Source organism: Thunnus maccoyii, chromosome 6 (assembly GCF_910596095.1).
Source record: "Thunnus maccoyii chromosome 6, fThuMac1.1, whole genome shotgun sequence".
NCBI classification, from domain to species: Eukaryota; Metazoa; Chordata; class Actinopteri; order Scombriformes; family Scombridae; genus Thunnus; species Thunnus maccoyii.
Genome location: NC_056538.1, coordinates 16,949,628 through 16,962,461, shown reverse-complemented (window position 1 = coordinate 16,962,461; position 12,834 = coordinate 16,949,628). Strand labels below are relative to the sequence as shown.

Here is a 12,834-nt window from a genome sequence, read left to right as displayed (position 1 = left end):
TTAAGCTTGCAAACAGAAGACTTTACTATTACAAATTTTACACAATATGTACATTTAAAACCCCCTGAACCTCAGCTTTGAGTCTTAAAGTAGATAAAATTGATATTTTTAATAATAACAATGTATCAAATGGCAATGTGTAATGGTTAAGGTGTCACTCATAGTGATAAACTAACAGAGAATCATCACCCCACTCAATTTCTTTTGTTTTGGTTCACTCTCACAGATCTCATAGCGTCGTTTTCAGCTGCAGCAGGCAGCTGTTTTCAGAGACAAAGCTCTAAAAATCTGCGGTACTGCTGCTCAGCACCAGCAAACAGACACACTTGGTTGTGGCTAGCTGGTGAACATAGTGGAGTATTTAACAGCTAAAGAGACAGATATTTCCCTCAGGAATCAGTAGAGCTAAAAAACTGAGCTAAAGGAGAGTGAATGTTGGACTTAACATTCACCATGTGGACAGAAACACAACTCCAAAAGAATGATAATGTTGCTCCATAGCTGCTGGAACGTGTAAATAAGCAACTGCTTGCTAACAAGTTCACCAAATCAACCTTAAAGGTGATATATACATAAGTGTTGTGTTCACAACTTGTTTCTGCTGCCCCCAAGTGGCCAAAAAATCAGTTCAGCAGGAGTATATATTCTCTGTAACAAGAAATATTCATGACTTAATAAGCAACAATCAAATAAATCAACTGCATAACAGCACATCTGCAGAAGATTGGAATGTAGTGTCTTGCACAAGGACCCTTCAGGAAGGTTTTATGTGTGCAGTTTCATGCTCCCCTTGAACAGAAATAGAATGGACAAAAAAAGCACACCTACTAGCTCATGAATTTATTAGAGAATAATGTAGCAGGACACCTTGGCAACAAATCCCGCTCTTAATCAACAATGCCTCTGATTGGTCAGTTGAGGTAGCACCAAGCAAATGATAAAGATAAAATCTGATTAGCCTGAGAGCTATGATTACTTGCCTGACAATGACGTGTTGTTAGTGGAATACCACTAATTTGAGACTCTTAAGCCATAATTGAAGCTATTTTATGGAGTGCATTAATGAAGAGGCATAATGGTATCAGTGGTATCCATGATATTCGTTCTTCTCAAAACAAAATATCTTGCCATTTGTTCACTGATGTACAAGCTGTAAAAGAAGTTTGTTGCACAATGTTCATTTAACACTCAGCAAACTTATTATCAGCATATACTGTGTTTATTTAGTTTGTTTTTTTTAATGAAGATGACTTGTGTACCAAGGATATCATTCAGAACATTATGTAGCAGCAAGAAACCTCTAATCTGGGCTGTGCTGATTGCCGAGGGAAATGTCCTCCCTCTGATCTGTGTCTGATGCTTAACATTCTTCTATTTTACTCAAACCTTCTGTTCATTTCTCATAATAGCTTTGAGAATTATGTATGTCCTTTGAGAGACAGAGGGGTGTGCGTATGTTTTTCTCTTCAGAGGGGAGACAGATGACCTGAATGTGTCATCCTTGACAGTGCTCATTCACAGTCACACAAAGGAAGATCACAGGGATGGAACTGAGGCTCTCAGTTAGCAACAGAGTCAGTACAGATGTGCACACACACACACACACACACATAGACACCCTTGCATTTACATTATATTATGCATTGCACCAGTAGAAATTTCTAGCAATGAAGAAACAACTCTCTCTCTCTCCACTCACGCTCTCTCTGCATTACTTACTATACATACTGTATAGATACACACACCTCCTACATGAACCACTAGTACAGTGCACTGACGCCATCCAGGTTTCAGGTTGCCATAGTGATGGGAGCCTTTGCTCCTCTGTCCTCCTAGTGAATCGCTTTGAAAGCCCTGACATCAGAAAACAAACACACAATACATAATTGTCACAATATATGAAAGCATCATACACATATGTCACATCAGTCACTATGAGAAACAAAAAAAGCCCACTTTGAGTCACCTTACTTATCAAGAAATGGTGAAAAATGATGGATAGATATCCCAAAATAGAAGAGTTCCTCTGTTTGTTTTTGAGATATATGTATTTGTTTTCTGCCGAGAAATAATTTCATATTATTCCATTATTGATTCTGTTGGGAACAATGTCTTTAGCTGGAATTGCTACTCTAGAGGTGTATTTTGACAATTACAGTACTTAAATCCTCAGTTTGTGTGAAGATGAACAGTGTCAGCAGGAATAAAATCAGAAAAAACAAATCCAAATATGAGATTTCAGCCGTCTTAGCTCACTGATACAGTATGCTTCCATCATAGCTCTGTCTTTGTGGATAGAGAACAGAAAGATATGAGAACAGAGAAATAGAAAAGGTGTGATTGAGAAGCATCCCAAGGCCGAGGAGGGAACAGCATGGCTCCACTTTGGCTTGTCTTCAGCTGGCCTCCATTCAGATGGCTGTCACACAAATGGCTCCTTCAACAAATATGATTACATACAGTACATCTGATATGGTGTGGGAAGTGTATATTTCATGGCCATGTCTAATTTCTCAGACTATTTTTATCAGTGATGACCTTGCGGGCAACAAATACATAGATTATAGTCACCATCACTGAGGCAAGTCTCTGCCAGCAGTCTTATTTGTATGATTGATACCTACAAATCAGCAATAGGATGTTTTTCTATTTGTAGTCTTGTTGACCTACTTACTGGAGACTGTAACCAGAGGCGCTGTATCTGGAACTCTCTGTGCTTTCCAGTAGAGCTGTACAGAGGACATACAGTATGTCTGAGTGTGTCATATAGTCATATAGAGTTTACTTACATGTGCAAGCCTGGGTAAATCTTAATATGTTGCATTCTTCCTTTTGTACTGATATAACAATACTGGTATGAATTCATATAATGCTATAATTTTCTTCATAAAGTTATAATTTGCTTCATATAAAATAATAAAGTACATGGAACAATTAAGGTGAATGGAAATACACGCAAAAAACATTCACAACATGAAAACATTATTTCTTATATTCAAGAAGTTTTGTGTTGTTGAACTCAATAGGCAAAGTAGTCTAATTTATGATTTATGATTCAGTCTGTTTTATACTTTTTGACAGTGAGAAATTTTGTAAATGGTTTGAATATGTAATCTGACAACAAAAGAAACAAAAAAGTCTGATTCTCTGCCACCCATAGAGTGAAAAGCTTTTGACATCAGAAAAGATTTTTTAAAAATATGTAGTAAAAATAAAGACAACATAATTACATAGAACTCATGTATGGTAAAACTTAACTTCTGGTTGATGATAATGACTGAACTTGACAGAAAAAGAGGCCTCATAATCTCTCCTTTACTCTCTACTAGTTTTAAGACATTTTGAAAAGTTTGAATTCAAAGAAAAAGTAATGTTCAGTGGACTGAATTGACTCAAGGATTCATTTCAAGCTTGATGTCATGGAGCTGTGGAAAGATGCCACAGATGAGAAAATTGTTCCTCTTTGAAATCTTATCATTATATAATATAAATGTTCCATTTTCCAGTATATTTACATTTTGTCTTTTTTTTGCACTTAACATATCTGCTATGATTGCACCTTCCTAGGGTGACGAAGAAGCGAGCCTGGGCCTTCCCATCAGCCCATTCATGGACCGGTCAGCTCCGCAACTCGCTAAACTACAGGAGTCATTCATCACTCACATAGTGGGACCTCTGTGCTCCTCCTACGACTCTGCTGCTCTTATGCCAGGACGTTGGGTTGACCCACCCGAGGGAGAGGTAGAGCCAGAAGAGGCAAAGGAGGGACAAGATACAGAAGAGGAAGAAATGGCGGAAGAGGATGTATCTACAAGCTCTGACAACTCCCGTATGTAAACCATAATTATTCATTCATTATCCCCCCCCAAAAAAATCTCTGATTATTTTGAGTTATGTGTGACCTAAAATGATATCTGCCTGAGTGAGTATACATAGAGACCAAATAATGTGGAAAGAACGGCACACATTCTCTAATCTTTAATCAAGCAGTGAGATTTATGTCCTGTAGATTAGTGGAACCTAAAGTGATCTGATTAAGATTCAAAACCAGCGCTGTTTTTTTAAGGTTGGGATTCACTAAAGAAAATTAATCAGCAAGCTTAGTCTGAAGAGTTTTGGTTGATTTGGAGTGGAACAGGCTTAAGTTATTGAGCCAATGTGAAATCATACCAACAAATCTCTGTCTGGGGTTTTAGTGTCCTGTTCGACATCACTGATTGCCACAAAATATATTTATAAGGTCTTATTCTTATCCTAATTGGGTAGAGTTATTATTTAATATGAAGACGTACTTTGGGGTGTTCAAGACATCACTGACATCCACAAGTCAGATTTAAAAGCCACAAATGCAGTGAAAATGAGTTTGAAGGTGAGTGGTAGATTTTAGAATTCCCATTGCATAAACTGCATTTCACTTACTAATTGTTGTTGCTAATCATTTAAGAAGTATTGTTTAAAGGTTATTTGTACCACTGGAGACACCTGCTTCAAGTGGAACTGTGGATCAGTTCAGGCAGAGCACTGAAGTAATGCTGTCATTAGCTGATTAGCATCAATTTCTTCATTTGTGGTTCAACATCAGTGCCTCATTCATCAGCCGCTTGGCTACCGGCTGACTTAGTAATGTCCAGTCATATTCATTCAAGTGTTCAGTGCAGTCAATATAACCTGACACTTCAACTGTTACTCTGCTGATACCCTTGTAACAATGCCTCCTCCACCACCCCGAAGTTTTTGGTATTTTAAAGATCTCCTCCAGAAATGTATTAAGGCATATAAAAATACTCTGCTTAGAACAATAACTTGTGTCCAATATGTATTTTTCACAAAAAGTATAATTAGCCCATTAAAATCCTTGTGTAAGTTGCATACTGGACCATGATTGGCTTCCAAACTAGTTGTGATGTCACAAATCGTGCTTACGGGCCTGCCCCCCCTTAAAGGGGGATGAATGTGAAAACAGCCTCCCAGTGTCAAACTGCATATACATCATTCTGCAGAGTGAAGGTCAAACATCCAACTGTAGGAACAAGAAGAAAAACATATTTTTGAGTGGAGTTTTTGGTTTAATGTTAATGTATGTGTTTGTTTACAGGGATTTTCTCTCCCAGCAGAATCCTCATTGCTGCTCAGGTTCTTTGAGAGTTCTCTCCCGCTAAAGCTAACTGTGCAACCATTAGAGTGTTGTATAATGCAGCTACAGAATATACTTGTTGAATTGTTGGATTGTCCAGCTCATGTCAGAGATGTATTGGGGCTTGTCTAACTGTTGAGTTCATTATGTCTTTGTTCTTTCTTGGTGTCTTACAGAGAGGCAAGAGACAAAGAAGGAAAGCAGGAGGAAAGTGTTCTGCCAGATCACGCAGCATCTCCTGGAGAACCATGAAATGTGGAAAAGAGTCATTGCTGCAGAAGTCCAGGAGGAGGCCCAGAAAGAAGACCCAAACTGCATCAGCAGCCCCACTGATCCAATCACAGCCATCCACGAGGAAGAGGAGGAGCAAGCAAGCAAAGAGGAGGAGTCGGGCGACAGCCTTGATGAAAGGGAAGAGGTGCCGGCTATAGAGGAAGAAGAAATCCTTCCGCAATCAGAGACTTCAGGGGAAAAAGAGGAGGAACCAGAGTGATATTATGAACTTTGACCTCCTCTGAAACCAGGAATCTGAACGTTGTCTAAAAATGTTTGTTTCTTTCCTAACTAAACTCTTGATATGGTAGCCAGCACATCACTTTGACACAACACTGTAGAAGATGTTTTGGGTAATATGTGCCTAACAAAAACAGGGTTTAAGGACAGGGATGATGCATGCCCAGGGCATCTAACAAGGGGAGACAGGTAAGATGAGCAAAGGAGGTGACTGAGGAGTAGAACAAGAAGAATCTGAAAGAGAAAAAGAGAATGAACGTGGACTGTATTTGTTTTTCTTGTAGTGTTTTAGTCTGGATCTGGTGCCCTGCCCTCACCCAGGCTGCCCATTTTTCTGTATGGGCCAACCACGCTGATTCACAGATTCACTCCACCAGTGAGTAATACACTGTCACAAGCCCTCCCATCCATCTTGTTGCTCCCATGCTGTCAGCATGTGGAGCCACCCGGCTGGTTGAGGATGTGCAACAAGCCCCTTCTCCTTGAAGACAATGGGATGAAAGCCAGGGAAAAAGCTGTGTCCACTGAGGCTCAGCCGTGTGGATTTCAGAGAAAGACAGAAAAAAAAGCCAGTTGTAGTACATTGTGTATACAGACATCCACTCACACAAGCTTCACACACACCACACACACACACACACACACACAATGCTACAGTAGGAGCACATTCCATACTCAGAACCGAATAGGAAGTTTAACAAAGAACCCTGTTGCTCTAAAAGCTTTATTCTTGCTCAAGGAAAAACATACAAAACAATGTTCTGTTCATGTCAAACGGTGTTTGTCTTTAGTTGCATGTTTTCTCCCTGTCTTTTGTTTCTCAAAATCAGTCCAGCACACCTACACATTTCCAGATCACACAACTCAGGAAGGCAGAAACCTGCAGAGAAAGAGACTTGTAGTGTCCTTGTCCTTATACTGGCCACTGCTTCAAGATTTTCTTTCTGTGCTGTTTGAGATGCTAGTGATTTAATGATAACCCTAGACACGTGGTTCCAGTTTGTGCATCACAAAGGAACTGCAAGGGAAACAAGATTATTGATTACATTACAGCTTATATCACAATTCTCTTTCCTTTTGCCTGCTCTCACAGTGTGTCCCATTGGCTCCTGTACTACACCAAAACAGATCACAGGGTTTATTACATTTAAAGTAACTTACAAAACACAAAACTAGGTAATACAGTAATGTGTTTTTCTAAGCTAATGATATTTATTTTCACATTTTATGTCACTTCCTAACTTAGTTGCTTAAACATAACAGTAATGCCCTTACTAACGACAAGAATTCTCTCTTCTGTGCAATATAATTTATAGCCTGGTATGTAGGCCAAATGTGTCAGAAAGTGAAGTAATCCAGTAAGCCATAGTGGCCCAAGCCAGAGCTGACTCACAGCTCCAAATCACCCAAGAGGATTTATTTCAGTGAGAAAAAAAACTGCTCTGTGGAGCCTATTTCCATCCAGGAGGTGCTGTGTACCCACAAAAAAGACTATATGGACACTCAGTCACACAAAAGTCTTTCATTATTTTGTTGCACAACTATAGAGGCAAAAAGAGTAATGTGTAAAACAACACATTTCTTACTTTAAAAAAAACGGAATAGTCAGAATTGATATGATATTATATAATGTTAATGAGGTTAATTGTTAACACATTAGTGAAACCCCAGAGTCTCAAATGTTGCTTCTCCAACACAGATATGGAGGACAATATGCTAAGAGTGTGCTAAGAAGAGAAAAAAACAATGTCAGAATGCTTCATTGGTTGTTTTAAAGTCACACATTTTGGCAAAATGTGCAATAGAGTATGATTAGAGAGCAGACTTACCACACCTCTGACTTTTTTTCCTCATTTGTAGTCCTTACTGATGACATACTGTGGCGTGTGGCCTAACGGGTTGTGTCGGATCTCTCCTTTGATGTCCTGAGAGATTCAGATCGATGGTGATAGAGGAAAGTGCGAACAAGGAGAACAGCCTTGGTAATGAGGCTTCGTAATGAAAGGGGAAAGAGGAAAGGGAGAGGCCTTTAGGCTTGACTTGTAGCTGCTTAGGAAGGGTCAGAGGGGTGTCAGATCTTTTTTTTTTTCCACATTTCAGCAGATTCCTCTAGTGACTCTTTGAAGATCAGCCAGTTCATTTGGATTCAAAATCATGTGATGATCTACATTTCGAAGTCTGCGGACTGTGATACACGGATTTAATGGTGTATTTAGTCTGACACTGGAGAAGCAACAGGAACTGTGGAGAAATTTAAGGAGGCTTTGTGTCTTCACTTTCTGATCTGTGGCAGGTGTTTTGTGACAAAAGTGCAAATTGAAACAGAGCACATTTTAAGTTAATTGAAAGTCATTACTGCATTTTGACAGCATTTTTTGGAGGAGCTGCCCAAGACTTAAGCTGGCTCAAGAGGCAAGATGGAGAGGTGCTTGGAAAATGTTCACTCCAGGGTAAAGCAGAGTGGGGGGTGTTGTTTTATGGGCAGTGGCCCTAGTTGAGAGCATTTAAGTAACATTGATCTGTGGTATCACTTTAGCTCTGTAGCATGTAGACAGACAGCTCTCACTAGGTTTTCCTAATTCCTCTTTGCTAAAACAATGCATGTGCAAAAATCCCTGTCATAACATGGAACCTTAAACTTTCACTGCATGCCCTGTTTGTCATTACTGCTTCTTGGTGAGCTCCTGGGTGAGGGCCAATCACTCTGATCAGTAAGGTGATGACATAAAAAAGAAACACTACCAGGGAGAGTTTTAAAATTGAAATACCAATACTATGAAAACAACAGATGACAGAAATACAACCAACCTCTGAGGATTGAATTCCTTTATGCAACCAGCCCAGCACACTTAACACATTATACACATACTGTATGCTGGATAAAAACAGACTAACCAATCTATTAAACAGGCTTGTTTGCAGACACTGTCTTAGTTTTTAGTGGCTGAACTTGCCCTACTGTGACCTAATTTCTTAACTCAATTAGAGTTTTGCGAATGCTAATACTGTCTAAATCCTCAGCTGTATCCATTGCACTTTTATCAAAATGCCCATTGTGCAAAGGAGGGCTAAATACAATGCCCTTGACTGCTTATTCCCTGCGCAGTGGTTGAGCTTGTTTTTACTTCTACGAAAAAGAACGTCTGTGCTGACCAAAGCCTGAGCTCATTATTCACGTTTCAGTTCAAGTTGAGAGCTCTTAATAGGTGTTGAAAGACTGATTTTTTTTTTGATATGCAGTAGTTATTGCAGACATTCATAGGAAAAACATTTTGAAAAACTAAACCAGGTTTTGTTTTACCAACTGGAATCTAGAATGATACATCAATTATAAGTGAAATTACTTTCAGTGACAGGAGGCCCTGGACAAAAAAGTGTAAAACTTTAAAAAAAGAAACAGAAAACGTTGCTTGGCAACAGAAAAAAGGGAAAGGCAAAGTGGCATCTGGCCCCTGAAACAATGTGCGTCTTACGTGCCAACACGAATGGCAGCAGTGTATTTCTAGCATATGCAGCGAGAGGTAGTCCCCTCCCCTGGACCAAAGGTCTTCCAGTAGCGTCTCCTCACATCGGCTTATCATGAGAAATCCATCTGTAGCTGTAAAAATGATCTACAAACACACCAGCTAATACACAACTGATTTACACAGCTGTGGGTCACGTAAGGCATCGACTGGGGTCTTTTTAAAAGAGCATTTCTGAAGCTCTGTACAGCAACATAGCTTTCAAACTTCTGTTGTTCTAAAAATAACCAAGACTGTATAAAGCTGTGCAAGCCTGCTGCCTCCTGTAAACAACAGGAATCTGAGCACACATGGATGAGCTAGAGCTCTGTGCACTGTAAATATCCTACTCACCGTACAGTATACTGATGCCTCACTTGCAATCTAATGCGCATAATATTCCAATGGATCTTTTCTTGCATCTCTCACCTGTATCATCCCATGCCCCACCTCTAAGTTTTGGATTGTGTAAAGACTTTCTCACAGTCCCTTCACTTTGCTTTAATTTTGTGTGATCAGAAAATTCAAAGGTCACCAGGGATTGAGTTAGTCAAAATAGACGTTTCCCTCCTCTGATGTCCCTGCTCAGCCCTGCCTCACAAACTGTGTACACGATAGTGCAGCAATCAAAGAGACTTAATCAAAGCTGTGATAGAATTCGGGGTCGCTATTTTTGTCATAAACAATACAAAACATTTGAGCATGTTTCGCCATGTTATGGTTTTGAGCGAGCCATGTGGGATGAGTCAACTGGTCCAGTTTGCCCAATTCAGGTTGCAGTTTAAAGGCGTTTTCAAACCTGCTCTGGTCTGAATCAGTTGATGAGTAACCATCAGTTGATGGTAAACTTGATGCGTTTTCCACTTGCTTTGGTTTCTTTTCACGCAGAGAAAAATCCAAGCTAACCAAAATGCATCACTACAAGCCACATGAGACCGTTCACTCCACTCACTGGTCTGATGTGTCTGGGACAGGAGCAAAAACGTAAACAGGAAGAGGGTTGTGAAGAAGATCCTATCTGCCCAGATATAAAAAATGTAATGTACTTCATTGCGTCCAGGTCTGACCTTGATTCATTCTCCGGCTAGTTGCTAGCAACTGTTAAATTCACTCATCCGCCTCCCAGTATGCAAAGCACACCTGGCTGCAGGAGATGTTTAGCTCCAACTCATAAGAGTATGCCGAGTAGTTGGGTTGGATCAAGGTCAGATCACACTCCCGCCACCAATGAGCCACTTCAGAGTTTGTATGGGACTGGATCGAAACCACATCCTCTAAAGGGTATCGGTAGTCTTGGTCTGCACCCAAGTACAATTGTTGTGTTCAGACCTGCCCAAACAAATAGCACCAAGGGGGAAAACAAACCAGAGTCTGATTCAACCAGACCAAAAAGTGCAGGTCTGAAAACGCCCAAAGTTACAGTCACATTGAGGGACCATACCTGTGTGTTTGCAAGTTTTAGCTCCTTGACTACAAATCATATAGACTATACATAGATATTCTTTTTTTAAGCTTGTTTTGTTTTTCTTGTATTTCCTACAGTTTTGGGCAGCCATTGGTCTCCATTCATTTCTCTCAATATGAAAATCTATGAACACACTCTTGAAACTTTCTTGAGTTGTGAAATTCTACTTTACAATTTGTCAATGTTACATCATCATTTCATGGGCATTTAACTGTAGATTGATTATAAAAGTCTATTTTGCTCGAACACAACAATTAAGTAACTGATATAATTTATGCGTATCTGATAGCTGGATTACATAACTGTAGCAAGTTTCAAGAGTTTTTATGCTGTGTAAAAACCAGTGGATGCCTGGAACAGTAGACAAAATACATCCAAATGTGTAAAACACAGCAGCACTTTTTGTCAAATGGTTATTTGTGATATGAAGTTATTTGTAGTTGAAATATGTGAAACCACTAATTTGGTCCCTTAAAGAGTAACTTAACACCAGCCTGAAAAGAGGTGTTTCACCAAGTGTTTGACCAAACCCAATCCATCACTGAAGGGTGTGGTTGGCTTTGTTGCTCCGGTAAACCACACCTAACAATGATGTCATGGTGTACCGACACACCCTGGAGTACACTTGTGCATCACTGCAGCAAGAACAGGATTTTCAGGGGGGGTGTTAAATTATTCTTAAAGTTTATTTATCTTTGTCTCTTTTTGGTTTCGTGGTAGTATTGACTATCTGCTGGCTCTCAAAGACAGACAGAAATGTTTGTGTCAAAATTATTTATTCTCATTCTGAATATATTAGGTAGAGCTCATTTATTCTGTTTATTTTTGGTCTTGGTCATCATGGCTACACGGGCCAGTGGTTTGTCATAAATCTCTTGTTGTACAATATCATCATATAAAAACTTCCATACAGACTTCCGTCCAGAAAACAATAAAAGTGCAGGGTGTATAGCTACTATGTCGGTACAACTATGTTGGTTTATCAAAGCCAGTATCAGTGGTGTCTTTTAAATAACAAGAAGAAGGGGATTGCTGCACACTGGATGAACTTGTGCAAACCAAAGAAACTTTTTGAACTCTGTGGTTTTTTGTGATTTGCACAAAATGAGCCCTAAAAGGTGCATGTCTCCTGCATCTTCTTTTCTGTCAGTGTTATCCAGAAACTGGTGAGGATATTGTCTGGATATGCATATAACAGTTCTTATGTGAAGATGGGACAGAATAAAGCAACATAAGAACCATGTTAACCTTCATCTAACAGACCTGAGTTCACGGTCCGCATGCCTGTTGTTTTTTTCACTGCCGTGTCAATAGGCAGCAGTAGCACTACAATGGAAGTGACCGAGTGTCCTGTTCTCAGACCGAAGCCCTTGTAGTTTCTTTTGATGGTTTGAACCAAAAACATTCCTTTTTGTATTGTTTGTTGTTTCAGCCATTTTAAAAGGGGGCTATGCTCCTGTGCCATACCATTTTCACATGTATGTATGTATGTATGTATGTGTGTATACATTGTTTGAATGCTACATTTGTCAGCTTTCCTCATTTGTCACAAAGGAAACCAAAACAAAGTTTTTTTTTCATCACCTTTAAAGCAAGACAAACAAGACTGATATGTTTTTATCAACTATAGCAGGCGCTTCACAGACTCAATTCTTTTTCTTCTCTCCAGTATCTTGCACTTAACACATGTAGCAATACCTACAGGATGGGGAAATTGTGTGATTCACCAGTATTTGTTTAAGTGGAATATGACATTTTATTTCTTGATATCGTTTGACTTTGTATAAAAAATATATACTGTACAGATTCAAAAGTATATTATAACAAAAAACTTTTAGAAAAATATTTATTTTTACTGTTTTGTAATTTAGACACAATACTGTAGCTCCTCTATTGCCAGACATACTGGAAGTGCCTCTTGATAATGTATTACAAAGTAACTATACAATATATTGGGATTATTAGAACCTGTCACTAGCAGAGCAGTGTTGATGTTGTAATGTGAATATTGTTGAATAATAAGATTTATAAATGCTGCGTATGTGTCTGTCTTGTTCTTTAGCTATTTCTCCAACATCACTGTGATTCTTGCTTCATTATAGTATCTTTTCTAGTCCTGTTAGCCATAAGTTGGTAACTTGACATATAGCTAAGCACTTTCTAACATAAAGCACTGATCTATACCTTTAGCCTATTTACAGTAACTGTGGCTCTGGGTG

At 39.2% G+C, this 12,834-nt stretch overlaps 1 protein-coding gene across 3 annotated transcripts in view; it reads left to right on the top strand.

Moving 5' to 3' along the window:
• LOC121899294 (cGMP-inhibited 3',5'-cyclic phosphodiesterase A-like) overlaps window positions 1–12,630 on the top strand; it is a 59,942-nt gene extending 47,312 nt beyond the window's left edge. For all 3 annotated transcript variants that reach the window (XM_042415016.1, XM_042415014.1, XM_042415017.1), the window contains 2 exons: window positions 3,568–3,829; window positions 5,311–12,630. In XM_042415016.1, coding sequence (XP_042270950.1) covers window positions 3,568–3,829; window positions 5,311–5,627 — 579 coding nt within the window. In that variant the 3' untranslated portion in view covers window positions 5,628–12,630. The remainder of the gene's footprint in view (window positions 1–3,567; window positions 3,830–5,310) is intronic.
• The last annotated feature ends 204 nt before the right edge of the window (window positions 12,631–12,834 follow it).